The sequence below is a fragment of the Sorex araneus genome, chromosome 1 (assembly GCF_027595985.1).
Source record: "Sorex araneus isolate mSorAra2 chromosome 1, mSorAra2.pri, whole genome shotgun sequence".
NCBI classification, from domain to species: Eukaryota; Metazoa; Chordata; class Mammalia; order Eulipotyphla; family Soricidae; genus Sorex; species Sorex araneus.
In genome coordinates this window covers 37,511,153-37,528,380 of record NC_073302.1, presented here as the reverse complement: position 1 = coordinate 37,528,380, position 17,228 = coordinate 37,511,153, and the positions used below count along the sequence as shown (strand labels likewise).

The 17,228-nt window shown below is 34.7% G+C and overlaps 1 protein-coding gene across 2 annotated transcripts in view; it reads left to right on the top strand.

Annotated features, from left to right (window-relative positions):
- The window catches only part of ZCCHC7 (zinc finger CCHC-type containing 7), a 217,459-nt gene that overhangs the window by 185,361 nt on the left and 14,870 nt on the right, over positions 1 to 17,228 (top strand). For both annotated transcript variants that reach the window (XM_004600415.2, XM_055123878.1), the window contains exon 6: positions 1,869 to 1,904. In XM_004600415.2, the coding sequence (XP_004600472.2) occupies positions 1,869 to 1,904 (36 nt within the window). The remainder of the gene's footprint in view (positions 1 to 1,868; positions 1,905 to 17,228) is intronic.

Genomic DNA, 17,228 nt, shown 5'->3' with positions numbered 1-17,228 from the left:
CAGCAAAATGCTTATGATAGAAGGTAGGAAATATTTAAAGAAAATTGTACCTTAGATTTCTGTTTAAAGATACTTTGTGTGTATATATGCAGTAATATATATGCACATGTATATATGTGTGTGTATATATATTTGTATGTACTTAAGAACTTTTGTTATCTACAAGCTTGTAGCTTTTACTTGGTATCAAACATGATTCTTGCCTTATGAATCTATTTTTTACTTTTCAGAAACAGTTTCTTCTTGATCATTGTCATCCAGAAATCTACTGTATATAAGTGGCTTTAAAATAGAATATTTTAGTTTTCTTGAACATGAACTTAGAATTGGATAGCTGACCACCAAACAACATAATTTACCTTTCTTTAGAATATAACATAGGATTTTCAGCTTAAGATGCCCAGTGAATAAAATTTTCAGAACAATTTGATCTTGTCTACTCTTGTTCTAATCATTTATCAGAGATTATGTCATTCAAAGAATATTTTCTGAATTACAATATGCATGATATTTTTATACTGTGTGAATTATCTTTGTTGTATCACTACCATGGGGGAAAAAGATAAATAAAAGAAAAACGACAAATCAGAAAAGAATTATTTAAAAATACATGCCAAAGATTATAAAGTTTTAGGGGCTGAAGAGAGTACAGCAGGCAGAGCACTTGCTTGCACGTGGCCCACCCAGGTTTTATCCTGAAAACCCCACATGGTCCCCTGAGCCCCACCAGGAGTTAAGTCTTGAACACCACTGGGAGTAGCCCAAAACCAAAAAACAAGGATTGTAAAGGCTTATAAAAGACAACTTGCTCTAATTTTAGATACACATGTATGTCCATGTATGTATATGTACATATTTTAAAAACTGAATTCTCATTCACTTTAAGAATTGCCATTTGCTTGACTTAGTGGCTTAGTTAAGAGCTTTAATAGACTTATTACTAAAAATAATTTTTGTCCTCAGTAGTTCTTTTTCTGAGATGATGGTAAATTAATCAACTATAAAGAGCTTGATTAGAAAAAGTGTCCTTTTTTACTGTCATAAGTTTTAATGACTGAAAATTGACATGTGTACCCACACTTACACATACCACACACACACACACACACACACACACGCAAAAAAAAAACACAACTCATAGCTGGTTTTGGTTGTTACTATGATTTTATTTATTGTGTTGGTATAACTTGTTCTGGTTGAACTAAATCTACCCTCTGCAAAATTACTGAGGTTTTATTGTGGTGGTGTTTTTGTTTTGAGCTATATAAATGTAAAAGATGGAGAAGACCCTAAGGGAAAAATCACAGATTTTAGATTTGTAAGTTCTTTTTAGCTTTGTTCTTTAATTATCTTTTACTCTTTTATAGAGTACTGAAAGTTAGCAGCAAGTGATTGCGTAGGAGATGACAACAGACATGAAAAATATATAACCATATTGAAGTTCTTTTAAAGGCAATTGCTATTAACTTGTTTTCTACCATACTACCATGGTCCAAAATGTTCTCTTTAAAAGGTGTATTTGGTTAGTCTTATTGATTTTTGACCACTTGCTGTTCATTTATCAGTTTAACCAAGTTATGGCTCTTAATTATATCTTAGTGCCCAAAACTTCTACCCTGAGAAGGGGAAAAAAAAAAGAGAGAAAACTTTGTTACTGGCTTTCTGACAATGGCAGGGAGTGTGTTAAACCAGTGTAAAATTCAATTAAACTGTCTAGCCAGGTTTTTGAAGCTGAAATGCAGACCCTTTCTGTTAAGCTTCTTATTTTCCTGTGACCGACACCGGTGGATGCTGGGTTATGCCAAAACCAACAGGCTGTAAAGTACCTTGTTTCATGCTCCCAGCTGATCAATATTTTTATTTTCCAGGCTTGCCCAGAAATCTGGAGGCAGTATCACCTAACGGTGAGTAGAAACACCTTTTTTATTTTCCCCAAGACCAAGCCTATTTACCCTTCTCTGAACTGCTGACCATAAAATATAGACAGGCATCTTCTTCTGGAAGATAATAAACATCTGAAGAGTTTTTGCACTGAGAAAGCAATAATACACTTTTTCTCTTCTTCCCTGCCCGCTATCCTGCCCTCTATTTGCCTGTTTTTAAAAGATTTTTATTATTTTTTTATTGCTCACATTATTAATGATTATATCAGAATAGCTCTCAGTCTGCCTAGACTTAATTCATATAATGAAAAATACTCTTGGAACCATAAAAATATCTGTAATCCAGTGGGTTTTTTTTAAAATATGTATTATTTACAGTCCACAAGCATTCAATCCATAATATCTTTCAGTTTGATTTTTCAGGCTTTTCAGAAATTTTTATACTTTATATTAATGCTAGCAAAATCTTAACCTTTTATATCTTATATAAAACAACTAAACCCTCACATTCTTAATGCTCTTCTTGATGTACTCCAAGTGTATAAATACCTGCTTAGTACTATCTAGTTTTTTCAAAACTTCTCATTTTATTATGACTTCAAACTGAGTAAAAGAAGGTCTGATATGGAATCAGCTGGTTGATGCCCAATATAGTGAAGACAGTTTAATACCTAAATAATTTTTAATTCATTTTATTCTTACTAGTTACTTCTCTTAATGTATCAAAATATACTAACTAAGCAAAAGATAGCAAAAATTACTCTAAAGCCTGTCTTTACAGCTCTCCTCTTACAGAAATAAAATGACCAACTAGACTCAGACTTAAAATACAGGCCCACAATGCATGGTATACTAAATTATTTGTTTGCACACATTTCACTTAAGATTCTCAATAGAAAGCTGCAGTTTCTCAACTATCCCTCAAGTCTCATTGGGTTTTGTGACATCTTTTTTGTGACATATTCATGTTAACACAGATATGCATGACATATATTAGTAGCTTAACTCATATGTTTTTGCATTTGTATATTTTTATTATGACATCGTATTGAAATCTTTTTAGCTTAAACTTGATTACAGTTCAGTCCCATAATTCTTAAGAACAACCACTCTAATTGCATAGCAGTTTTTTAATCAGTATTTTTATTAACTAACAAATAGCACTTCTCTTTTCTTTTTTCTCCTTAAATTATAGAATTTCAATCTTGAAAACTTGAACTGTGGGAAGTTCTATTTTAAAACAGCTCTTTTCTCTTGTACCAGTGTTCATATATAACACATAGAAAGGCAGAAACCAGAAATTATTGGAACAGGAATACTTGAAGGCTTATTATTACAATTTGAAAAAGCAGAAATTATAAAAATTCTACATGAATAAAATGAATTTATTTTCCTTTTGAGGAAGTATAGGTATTTTTTAATAACAAAGTTGTTTTGAAAAATCCATTTGTCACAAATCTGGAATCCTAATTAATTCTTCAAAAAAACATTGCAGTCACTGTCACAATTTATAATTATCAAGTTTAAATTAAGAATTACTAATTAAAAGTTTATTGTGCAAGGATAAATGCAAAGCTGCTGTATTTATTGGCAGGTATGCATAGGCATCAGTCCATCTAACATAAAATAAACAATTACGTATCGAGGTAAAATCCAAACCTGTACCATTGTACGCAGTATTTCATTTTTAATTAAAGGCAGATGCCTGGCGAGTTCAGTCATCTGCAGCTCTTTTCCAGGCAGTGGACTGCCATCTATTGACTCAGAGTAGCCCTCACACATGAGAGCAGTGACAAAGTAACGAAGCCCACTTTGGGACTGCTCCCAGGCTTCCGAGAACTCTGGAAATTTCCCCACCTAAACATTGATTGTTTTTCTAACCAAGAAGTATCCATTTCTTACCAAAATGACCCATGCATGGGAACAATAAACTGGCTAATGTACATCTATGTTGAGAATTTCACTTTTGTGAACTCTCCGAGTTGCCCTTGTCCACCTCCCAATCACCAAACTACAAGGTCATTTAACAAGCAAAGCAACCTGAAGTGTCCAGTTTCAAATCTATGCAGAAATCAGTTTTTTTCTTGGGGGTTTTGGGTTTTTTTTTTCCTAAGTCTTGGCTAAACCTAATAATATTTCTTCGTGCAGTTTAGAAGGTGAGGAAGATTGGTATGTAGACCTGGAAATATTCAAATCAAAAATTTCTAAAAACCTGTTGTGAAATAAGAAGAAAATTAAAGTTTTGCTATTTCAGCTTTATTGAGGTAAAATAAAACCTTAGCAAATTGTATCTGAAAAGAACAGCTTCTTACCCAAACTTGACTAGGCCTCACTACGTTAATAAAAAATGTAAGTTTAAGTTTTGACTAATGTAGCACTGTTCTTGCATTCTAATTCTGGTTGTCTTTTCAGATTTTTGGTAAAATTTGATTTGAATGTTTTTTCGTCTTTTAGGTCATTCATTCTAGATAATAATTTTCCCTCTTTAGCTATTCAAGAAGGAAACTCCCTTCCCCCCATCCGCTGTCATTTCTGGCCTCATTTATATTAAAAATCTTGGGCCAAAATGGCCACCAACAGAGTTTTACAACCAACAGAATTTTAAACTAGTAGAAGCCATAATTTGACATGCTTTGGACATTTTGTTAATCTTGTTTTTAATCTACTTACTTAAAAAAAAGTGACCAGGAATTTGCTGTTTGAGAGCTGTATGTGTTAAGAACCGAAAAGGACAATACATCTTTTATGTTTAATTTTGCGCTTGGATTTCTTTGTGTGCATTGATAAATTGTGTTACAACCTACTGCCTTGTATTTTGACTCTTTAAGTTTTAAGCAAAAAAGAAAATATATCACTTTTTGGGAGAAAGTTGTATTTATATTTTCCCTATATGTTTAGTGTTTATAATACCTAAAATTTGTATTTAAAAAGTGAAATTCTTGCTTGGAGGGACATACGGAAAAGTCATTTCCTGTTCTTCCATTCTAGAGTAGGAAAGGTTTGTGACCAAAATTTATTAGTAATGAGTAATTTTACCTGCCTAGTTGAATGGCAGAGTATATGTTACAGTCCATGATTGATAAAACTTTATTTTTCTCCTCAAATTTTAACCTTTTCTGGAAACACCATTTTATGGAAATGAGAGTTTTGTGTTAGATAAGAATGTTACTTTCTACAGCACCCTTGCCATTCCACAGAGGAGTTAACCCTGTATGTCAACAGATTTAACTTAAGAATAATGAGTATTAATCCAAAAGGAAGAAAATAAGAAAGCAGATTTGTGTTCTTAGGCTATAGCTTTACAAAAGTCTTTAACCTGGAATTGTGATAGAAAATAGAATGAGGGACAATTTTCTAGTTGCCAAATATTAAATTAGAATTTTTTTAAAAAGTAACAAAATGAAAAATAGTTTCAGTCAGCCTTGAACCAGAGTCTTTTAATGAAAAATTACCTCTCTCTTAATCGACTACTGTAAATTGGAATTCTACAGCTTTCTGGAGGGAGAGACGTCGGGGGGAGAGAACTGTGCATGGTATTTTGGAATTACTTAAATCAACTTTGTACCTTTTTTATTTGTTTTTTGAGGCCTGATATGTAAAAGGTCTTTATCATAAGCTTTTTTTGTTCATTTTGGAAGCTTTTCAGTTCACTTTATTAGCCACTTCAAGAATCAGGGATCCGAGCTGGACAAGATAGTACAGGGGTTAAGGTACTTGCCTTATAAGAATCAGGAATACTCATCTTAAAATGTAGGGGGTTTTCCTTCTGTCTGCTATCACTATTTAAGTGTTTTGATTGACCAAGTGTTGCTTGATATTACAGTTGAAATAACTAGATCTGTCTAGTTGGCAGATATAGTTTTCATTTATTTTTTTTAAACACCACAGGTAAAACACTTTTATTTGTTACCAATGAAATCCGAATCTTAAGCAGACTTTTGCACTGGTGGTTCATATTCATCAGTCCGTGAGCACCTGTCTTATCCTCAGTAGCTTTTCTAGAACTGCTACCTTCCCCATGAAGCTCCAGGTAGTTTTTACTTAAATGCCCGTAAAGACAGAGGTTAATGTGATGGTGCTCTGATGATTCAGAAGTCATAGGACTGCTCTGTACTTCAAAGTCCTCTTTCCATTGTAGTACTGCATAATGAATCAGGCTGGTTTTATTTGTTTGTTTCAAGTTACTTGATACCTGAATAAAAATTTTCTGAAGAAGCGTTAGTGCCTTATTTCCTAATACGCCATCCATGATGAAAGAAATCATAGATTGGGGCAGTGATCAAGATTTTTAAAGATATCTCAAATGGAAAATTTATGCGAATACTTTCATATTAATTTAAATATTCACCTTAGTATAAAATATAATTGCTACCTTTATCTAGTATGTCAACTGATTTTTATTTTTAATCTTTTTCACTGGCATGTTGGACCACGTTTTTCACTAACATGTTGGACCACATTTTGCCAGAACTTATCATTGGGAGCAATTGGAAAATGCAATTTCAAAGTAAATGAAACCTGGAATTATCAATCTCAATAAATGAGATTCATTTTAAAATAAATACAATTTGCCAAATCATCAAAAAGCAATTTTCTAAAGCTTCTGTAATGGAAAGAGGGGAAAGCAACATTGTAAATTATACATGCATGTTATTTTTCTCCTCACAATGTTTCCTCAGATATTAAACATTGTGAGTATAAATACTTATTTTTAAATGGGAATAGATTAAAATTATTTAAATATAGATATGATTTCTTTTTATTTATTAAAACACATCAGAGAGCCTTTGTATTTTCTTTTCAAAGAAATGTTGATGGTTTCATTGGTTTCAGAGACTTTCCAATTTTACTAATTATCAGGATTTTAAGGGAATAATTTTTAATGAAATGTCAGCATGGCATATTTTGAGTGCTTCATTTTCTTATTTTAACATATTTATATTTAAGTTTCATGACAATAATTCAATGGTAGCTCTGAGTATTTCAAGCCAGGAAAAGTATGCGTTATGCACAGTTTAGAAAGCATTCAGTTTTGACCTAGAAGCAATTATGTTTTTGTCATCTTCTATCTTCAGTGTCCCAGTTACCAATCACCAGACATGATTTCTATTCATTTTCTGGTGTTCATCTTGCTCAATAATAAACTAATTGAATATGAAACTCCACTAAAATCAGTAACTTTCTTTCTTCCTTTGACCAAAAAAAAAAAAGATCCCTATGATATTTTTCCCCTGGTCTGCTCCTTACTGATTGGGACCAGGATTATTGTATTTAGAACTTACAAATGTACTACATGCTCTTCGGGTTTTGCAATTATTGGAAATTTTAAAGAAATGCTAGGTGTGATTACCTGTTAACGCCAACCTGTCTCTTGAGAATGCTTAAAACAATAAAAATTTACATCTTGGGGGCTGGAGTGATAGCACAGCGGGTAGGGCGTTTGCCTTGCACGCGGCCGACCCGGGTTCGAATCCCAGCATCCCATATGGTCCCCCGAGCACCGCCAGGAGTAATTCCTGAGTGCATGAGCCAGGAGTGACCCCTGTGCATCGCTGGGTGTGACCCAAAAAAGCAAAAAAAAAAAAAAAAAAAATTTACATCTTGACTTTATTTTCTCTCTTTCCTCATTTGTTCTCCTTTACTTATGAATTAGTATAAGGAATTAGTATAATTAGTATAATTAGTTTAAGGAGTACTTTTCCTTAATGTTTAAATTTGTGCTAAATAAATTCCATTTGTTAAAAATAAGAGATTTGGAGCTGGAGAGGTAGTACAGTGGTTAGGGCATTTGCCTTGCACACAGCTAACCAGGTTTAATCCCCAGCGTCCCATAATGTCCCCTGAGTATCACCAGGTGTGATCTCACCCCACCCCACCCCCGAAAAAAAACCCTTTTTAATTTATATTTATAGCATTTTAATATATTTTCCTCTTTTTTTTTTTTTTTTTTTTTTTTTGCTTTTTGGGTCACACCTGGCGATGCACAGGGGTTATTCCTGGCTCTGCACTCAGGAATTACTCCTGGCGGTGCTCAGGGGACCATATGGGATGCTGGGAATCGAACCTGGGTCGGCCGAGTGCAAGGCAAACGCCCTACCCGCTGTGCTATCACTCCAGCCCCTATTTTCCTCTTCTTTAAAAAAGGATAAATACCTTAGTTATATAATACCAGAGAAAACTGCTTTCTATTTTCACTTGAAACACTATACTCTAAATTAGTGTTGCTATTTTGACAAAAATGAATATAAACAGAGTTTGATGGTTTCTGAATTCATGCAGTTTTAACACTGCTCAGTTTCTGATTGTGTAATAAACTGTAGTTTTAAAATATAAAATGTTGAATGTGCCTATTCTTTGTTAAATTGTTTACACATAGTAAAGAACATAGAAATTATTGCACAGAATATTTTAGCGTATTTGAGTGGTTCTTTTTCATATAGCTTCTCAATAGAATACTCATGTCATTCCTTAAATAAACATATTTCAGGTGATGGAGCTTGTCATTATCTTCTCTGGATGTAAGACTAAAAGTAGATAAAGTGTACTTGACTAATGATATTTGTATTAAACATTCCTTTTAGTAGTCATGCATATGAATGACATGGTAGATTACAGTAATTCCTAACAGGTCTTAGGTATTAGGACTCACTTAAATGCTCAGAATCATGATCAGCCACAACCTGTAGGGTTTTGGTTAGTCATTTGAATAATCTGTAGGAACAGACTTCAGAAAGAGTCCTTTCACTTTTTGACATGAACAGTCTGTCTCTGAACTAATGTTGTGTTTTGAGTTGAGGTATTAACTGCAGTAGTAGATGTAAGTTTAAGGGGATTTTTTTTCTTTAATTTGGGTGGGACTCTATCCAGTGGGGCTCAGGGTTCACTCCTAACTTGGTCTCTAGGGACAGTGCATTGACAGGGATGAAACCCAGGAATTCCACATTCAAAGCCTGCACCCCAGCCCTCTGAGCCATCTCCCCAGTGTTTAAGACCAGTTGATGGTTGGTTGGTTTTGGGGTTTGCACCACACCCAGTGGCACTGTGGACTATTCCCAGTGGGATGCCTGGGCTCTCCCCCGTAGCGCTTCAGGGATTTTGTGGTTCCTGGGATTAGCCGCAGGGCCTCTGAATGCTCACCATGTTCTCTAGGCCTCTCATCTGCCTGACCCTCCCTGATGTTTAAAGTTTTTAAAGCAAAAATCTCTTAAATAACTTGAAATTAATGAATTTTTTATAAAATCGAATTTTGAGCTTGAAATTTACTTGTCAATCCCCACATGTATTTTTATACACATTTGTAAGTATTTTCTTTCATTTCAAGCTCACAATTGTTCCTTCAAAATCAACATCTCTGGTGTTTTGAGAAATTCCAAATCATATATAAAGAAAATGATATATGTTTAGAGAAAATTAAAAAAAAAACCTTATTACCTTTGGAATTAAAATAGAATTATCCTAATTACTCTCAGAGATCACATTTCAAAAAAGAGTTTTTCAGTTTTTTTCAGAAATAACATTAGTCTCACAAAGTCATTTAAGTATGTAACAATTGATAGTAAAGGTACCACATTATTTACATTATCTTTTGGGGGGAGAGAGTGGTGTATGGCCCCCACCTGACTGTGCTCTTGGCTCTGTGCTCAGGGATTATTCATAGCAGGGCTTGTAGAATTCCGGATTAAACTAGGGTCTGCCACATGCAAGTCAGGTAGATGCCTTACCTCCTGTCTTATCCCTCCAACCTTATTTCCATTACTAAAAAAAAAAAAATCATTTCGACATGTGTGCCTCAGCACATGTGTGGTCCACATGCATCTCCTCTCTTGAGAATTGTACTTCTGTGCTTCCATATCTCATGCTGGGGTGTGTGTAGAGCTCTCTCCGAGAGCCTTTGGAGAAGCTCCCATTCTCTCTTGGGCATGTTCTTCTCATTTTCTCTCCCTACTCTCCTTCCTAAAAACTTCCAAATAAAATCCCTTTTTACCTTAAAAAAAATTCATTTCATGTAAAACTGAATCTATTAGATTATAAAGTCATCTTTCCAGTTTATAATAAAACCATGTCTGTAAATACCCAATTGTCATAAATACTGTTTCTTTACATTTACTTGTGGATTGTTTCACATCTTGTTTTCATTAAGGGAATAAGTTTTAGATCATTACTTAAATTTTTATATACAATTAAATCTTGGTTTTCTTTTTCTTGGACCTCTCATACTTTCTTTTGAATTTGTACCACATTTCCTCTTCATTTTCCTGAAGTCTGTAGAAAAACATGCTATAAAGCTGATCTAGAAGGGCAGATACATTTTGGAGAAAGTACTTAGAGAATTTTTTTTCTTACTAAAAATAAAAAAGAATGCCAACTTTGAAATTAGATATTGGTTCAAATTCTGGCTTTTTCATTTATTGGATGTACCAGCCTAGTTAAAATATGTAGCATCTAAGTTCCTTCTTCCCTTGCCCCAGAAAAATGGGGGTGATAAATGTAGTTAGTACAATACCTGGCATGTATCAACACTCTGAATCCCAGTACAGCAAACCCATTGGCACCTCACATCTGGAGAGATGGCCTCTGAACTCAGATTATTCTAATGTTTCTGGAAAAGACTTATTTTCCTAAAAATGAAGTGTATTATGATCTCTTTCTCCTAAATGTTTTCTTCTTAATCTACTGAAATGCTTAGCCTTCAGTCACAAAGTAGTTATTGAAATTGCTTGCAGTATCTTGTTATCAGAATTATTTACCAAGTTTTGTTCGTTTAAGTGTAGTTAACCTTTAAATATAACAAATTACTTTTTCTTAACTTGATTTGTCTAAAAATCATTATAAAGGCATTTGAGAAAAGATCACAAAAATATGTAGCTAACTTCTGAATGAAAATTACTCTGTAAAATGTGTACCATATAAAGATATGGTATCACTTTGAAGAACATATATTAATAGATGTTTAATTTCTAAATTATAGCTTTGATGTTGTATGAATATAGTTGTTCTGGATCAAGCAACTGCAATTATATAAAGCTTTGCTTTCTCTAAATAGTGAGAGGAAAATTGAGTAATTCTTACACCAATTATAATCTGCTGAGGGCAGAAGCTGTTTATGTTAAAATGATGAGAAATAAAAACACATATTAGTTTTTAGTACTTTGGGTAGAACTGCTTTGTGTCTTGACATATCTGCTGTCAGGAGCCAGCCTGATTTCACAGCAGAATGCTACGTATTATGAGCAGGGTCAATTGTTTCTCCAGACTCCCACTCACATTCAGGCCTAAGACCAGCAGAAAAAGGCAGCACAAAACTAAGCACTTTCTCAGTGCCCATGACCAGTGTTCTCTCAAAAAGCAGTCTCTTCCATGTTCACTCCTTACAACAAGCAGGAGTTAAGATGGAGTGTATTCTAAAAGCCAAAAAGCATTACTCCCCCGCCACCCTCCCCCCTTTAAACAGCTCTTACAGCTTTGGAATTCTGACTGATGGCTAAGTATTTCAGTTGAGTAAGCAGGGTTGGGGTGTGGGGGAAGAGATGTGCTGCAGAGTTTTGCTAAAAATCTTGGGGTTGGCTTGAACCTCCTGTGTACTAGGTACTAAATACTATACAGTTGCAGTTCTGTTGGTCTTCAGTTTTTCAGTGATGGTGTTTGTACAATTGCATGCCCAATTATATAAGCAGATTTGAATCTGTTAACTACTTTATGTCGCCAGAAGATGTGTATGAATATGGGTTTTGTATTTTAGAGTCCACCAGAGTAAACACTGAGATAAAATATCCATGTGGTCACACACACATGTGCTCTCTTCCACCCCTCCCCCACATCCTGTCTCCACGCCCTCCTCATCCCTCCACACTGCATCAAAGCTTGTGGTCCTTTTCCATCCATGTACTAAAAGGTTCTTTGTAAACCAGGCCATTTGTCCCTCATTGTTTGGGGTCCAAACAGTGGTAAGATACCCTGTCACCGATCCCGCGTGCTGTGAATGGCAGCTCGCTCCGGACAATTGGCGGAGGGGCCAAGAAATATTCCTGAGAGGATTATTTAACCTTTCAATTTAGAGGGCACAAAGCCTGGCTGATTAATGAACTTTCTGATGGGCGCCGATAAGCGGATCTATTTCTTTATTTCCCCCTAAAAGTGATTCCTTCTCCTGTCCACATTACTATAATCTTAAACATAAAATGTGGCAAATAGATTAAAAAACAGCACTAAAGAGTTTATCTGGCTGGCAAACTGAAGGAGCTAAATTAAAATTGGTAATGACAGAAGTGGCTCAGCCTCATATATGGTTTTTAAATGCACTGTGTATTTTGAAGAGACTTATTCTCCGGCGTGCCTGGTAATGACTGCTTTGGGTGCACAGTCTGGGGCTGGCTTCTGTTATCCCCACCCCACCCCACCCCCCAAAAAATGAGTTGTGTTATCTGGATGGCTGCAGACACATACGCATCCCCTTTCTCACTGCATGGGCAGACAAGGTCGATAGCATTACAAGGTATTTGTGGCAGTGCTTGTTTCAGTTTTCAGAGCTGCCAGTTTCCAGGCGGATTTGAATTACAAAAGAAGAAGCTGGCATGAAAATTGAAAGGTTTTATCGGCTGGTCTGAAGCCTCATAGCACATTGCTTATTTATGCAGTCCATTTGCACCAGGAAATATAAAAAGGAAATACATTTTAAAAATAAGGCCATAAAGACTCAGATATGTTTAAGATGGCAAATAAAATATAGATACCTATAATATCTTTCCAGGAAACGATTTTCACTTAATGTTGCACATTACTTCAGAAGAGCATTTATGTTGCTGTCATAAATTTGTGCGTTTGTGTCACTATGTAGGTAGTCTCTGGGGATTAAGAAAGAAGCCTTTGCTAACTTACTTTAAAATTAAAATAGACGAAGGGATAGGTCTGCAGTTGGAGGGCTGCATTGGAAATATTTAAATAGGGTGGTAAATTAAACTTAAACTAACATTTTTGCATTCCATGTAAAATTAGCTATGGCCCAGTGAATAAATGCCACTACCTTTTGGAGAAAATTGGGATGCTTTTTAAGCCATGAAGATTTGGAGCATTCAGGGAGTGAATTACTGTGATCCTTACTGTCTTGCATATGTTCATTGTTCTCTGCTTACAGAGGTTTCTGTTTCTGTTGTTAGGGTTTGAAGGGGGTAGGCATATCTCATTTCTAAAAAGAAAAACCATAAATTAATAAGTTTAATAGTTTCCTTTCAGAGAACTTGTGTTTCATTTGTTTTTTAGTCTTCAAATGCCCTGTCTTTTAGATTTTTGCCTAGCACTTAGTATTATGAACTTAACATCTTTTCACTCCTGGGAGTTTTACCAATAGTTGATCACTGTTCCTATTACTTTAGCATAGTTTTGACTTGCTGAAACAAAGACACAGTCTTGCAATCGCCAGTGCTATTGGTCACATAAAATGAAGATAGATGCATATAAACATATAGTTCTAAAAGGCCTTAATAATTAAAAGACTTAACACTAGTTTTTGTAACTTTTAACATAGGTTTTTAAAACTTAGGAGTTTCTAAAAGAGAGGAAAAGAGTGACAAGGTATGTAGGAAGTATCTAGTAAGAGAACAGCACTCTTCATTCTGCAATCCAAATGAACACTTTTAGTAGCCATTTTCCCCATGAAAGCTAATTGCCTTAGGAAAACTATGAGAAATGCTTTTTTTTTTTGCCATTTTTATTATCACCAATGTCTGGTACCTTTCTCATGTTTTCATGACCTGCACTAATTACTTCATGTAGTTTTTTTTTTAACAGAGAAAATATCAAAAGCATACCCGTCTGCTGCATGCTAATGATGTGCTGTACATTTTTTTTCATGAATTTTCATAAGGATTTTTTTTCTACGTAGCATGTGTGGCTTAATGATGTAATCACCCGATAGACTAGAAAATGCTCCAAAGGAGACGTTCCGGTCTGTTGTGTACATAATACATGTTTCAAAAATCTGCCTAATTAAGGAATTACCCAATGGATTGGGAGTCTGTTGGGTTCGCAACTTAGTTTTGTTTTTTGATTTTTTTTATTAACATACAAAGTATATAGGTACATGTATGATGCTTTTTAGTGACGTTTCATGGTGATTCTAGAATGTAGGGGGAATTAGTAGCAGTTATTGGGATGGAGTTGAATTCTTTTATCACTGAAAAAAATCAAAGCTTTGAAAACTTCATAATGGTTACCATATTTTAAAATGATGTCTCCTATCTCTTAGCCTTTTGGCTAAGATCAAGTGTAAAATGATGTCTCTCCTTCAATTTGAGGAGACAGTTCATCCCATTATACTTCAGAGGCAGATAATACTATGCACATTTACCAGGACAGTGTGTAAATGGAAGTCTTTTTTCCAAAACCGTATGTGGAGTTAAGGGCCTCTAGCATGGGGACCCACCGCCAAGAACTCTGTAAAGGGAGCATCAGCAGCAGCATTTTAGGCCACACAGGATTATCATTTATGTCTCCTCACACACAGTCAATTCACTGCAAAATCTTCTTTTTAAAACATGTTTTTAAACACTTTTATTATCCTTTGGACCCTGGCTTTGATTTTTTTTTTAATACCTGCCAGTTACCTATCTGTTGGCATCCATTCTTCTTTTTCTCCCTACCCTTTCTGAAACTTGGCAAAATACTTAGAAAATAATTTGATTTCCAGTCTAGAGTGGTCAGTGAGAACAGTATCTTTAAATAGAGAGGGAAAGTATTTTAACTTTATACTTTGATTCTGCTCAGATATCATATTCATGCTGTTGAGTTACTTCGTCTGAGGGTCCTTGTCTGTGATTGACAAGCTTTTGGTGTTGGGTAATATTTTCTTGAAAAAAGTGTTGCTTGATTACTTGGGCTGAATTTTTTAAATGCATGTAAACTAGAGGAGGCTTGTGCTATTAGTGAGTTTATTGAGAGAATAAATTGATTTGGAAATACTTTTGAAAAAACAAGGTGGTTCTCAAGCATGAAAAGCATATTGATATAAGAGGTGTATATGCCATGGTGACTTGTTCATAAAGACTGGAATGAAGCTCAGTACTTCACTTGGTATTACATTTGATCGTGAATATATTTACTGCAATTGCTTGATAGAATTGCTTTTTTCATTTATCCTCATATAACAAATTAGATTAATAAATAAAAACATAGTTTAGTCTATAAGCATATGTATAATTATTTTTTAAAAGTCCATTTTGCGTTCACAGGAGTAGAAAATTCTCTTTAATTAGTGAAATTGATTGCATAACCTATGTAAGTAATGAGCTTCAACTAGATGCAGACCCCCATCGGATCAAAGTCAGTTTAGATAAGGGCAGCTCAAGGTCACAGGGGGAGATGCCCAGCAAGTTCGTTTGCATAAAAAATTACTGTTAGAAATTGGACACTGAGGCAGCTCAGGCGTTTTGATCTCTTGGCCTTTGTCATGGAGATTCCTAGTAGTGAAGGGAGTAAGGCCAGTGTCCCAGATAATGATTAACTGTTTTAATGGCATTCATTCATTCATTCCGCACTAACTACTCATGCAGAAAAAAGGGTTATGTAAAATGACATTAGAAGAAAATCATTTGTAATCGTTGCATCGGGCTGCACTTTGAGGAGACATTAGGAGTAAATCCGTGGCGTGGTAGGCTTATGCTTTATCTTCTGATATTTACTGAGTTTACTGGTGCATGAAAAGCTTTCAGCAAGAATAGCAGATGGGATGGACCTTTCATAGGTAATGCTATCTACCAGGTTATTACTTCTATATATTGATAGTAAAGTAATCTCCAAGATATCACTCTACAAATATAGATTATTTAAATGCCTGTAACCAAAAAAAGAGTTGCTTTCCTAAATTTGGTATCCATTTGGTATCTATTAAGTCAAAGTTAAATTATTTAACTTAAAACCAAAGTTCTTAAAGCACTAAATTCATTTCCTTGCACTAACTTTTTTGTCCTCGGTATAGACATGTATGGCAGAACCCTGAACTTAGAGCTAATAAGTTGACACATTCTACTTTAAATTGGACCTTTACTGTTAATTAAAAATGAAGACATGCTCCAAAGCAGTAATATTGAGTCACAAATTTATATTCCCAATACTTTAAATAGCTGTAAGATTTTTGTTAGATCATAGTATGAAAACTTGTCCACTGGAAATCATTATTGAGTTTTCAGTACTGTAGTCTAACACAGAAATGTTCTCTAATTAGTTAAGATCTAGGCTGATTTCATTCCTATTAAGTCCTAGTACATGATAGTTTATTAAAATGAGAGTATGTAAATAGCGTTTGTCATGTCATTTACTAATTAATTATTGTGAAACAGTTTAGAATTTCATAGCACAATATAAATACTCTTGCTATTTTTATTAGTAATAATGGAAGTTTTTAACCAGTGACATTATTCAGATGAATGAGCATCCAAATGTTTGCACTTCATCCAAGGGCAAAACCGAACAGTGGGGCCAAATTTAAGGCTTTTTGAATGAGATTATTTTTAAAATAAAATAACTGTCAAGTTGGAGCACACTTTTAAAATCTTGATTAAGAAGGATCTCTTTATCCCTAGTAATATAAGACTGAGCTCGTTTCTCTGTATTAATAAATCATTCCTGAGTCTGCTAGAGTATGTTCCACATTTTCAGTATAAAGTAGACAAGACATTTAGGAAGCTATATTAATATATTTGAATCCTCATAATACATATGAAATATACATGATAAAATATGTAACACATGTTACATATGGAAGCATACTTATATAGATTGTATCTAAGTGATATAAAGAATACCTTGACATTGTCTCAAGTATAAAGTATACTTTATACTCTTAAAGTATCTTAAAGTATCCAGCTTATTGATAATAACTAAAAGCATTATTATGGGCTTTACATTGCTTCATTACTTGTTTATTAATATTTACTCCTGGGGCTGGAGCGATAGCACAGCAGGTAGGGCATTTGCCTTGCACTCGGCCAACCCGGGTTCAATTCCCAGCATTCCATATGGTCCCCAAGCACCGCCAGGAGTAATTCCTGAGTGCATGAGACAGGAGTGACCCATGTGCATCGCCGGGTGTGACCCCCCCCAAAAAAAAAATTATTCGTGGTATATGCCTGACCAGGCTCTGGAATCTTGAGCATAGCAGTGAACTCAAAACAGGCCAAAGATCCCAGAGACTTCCCAGTACCTCTGTTTTCTTGACCTGGGGATGATAGACAAAACAAATGAGCAAAATGTATTCTTTAAGGGATGATAAGTACTATGGAGGCTTTTCTTTTTTAAAGCCACAAAGAGTAAAATAAGGGCACATCAGTTTTAGGGAACAAGCCATTTTAAATA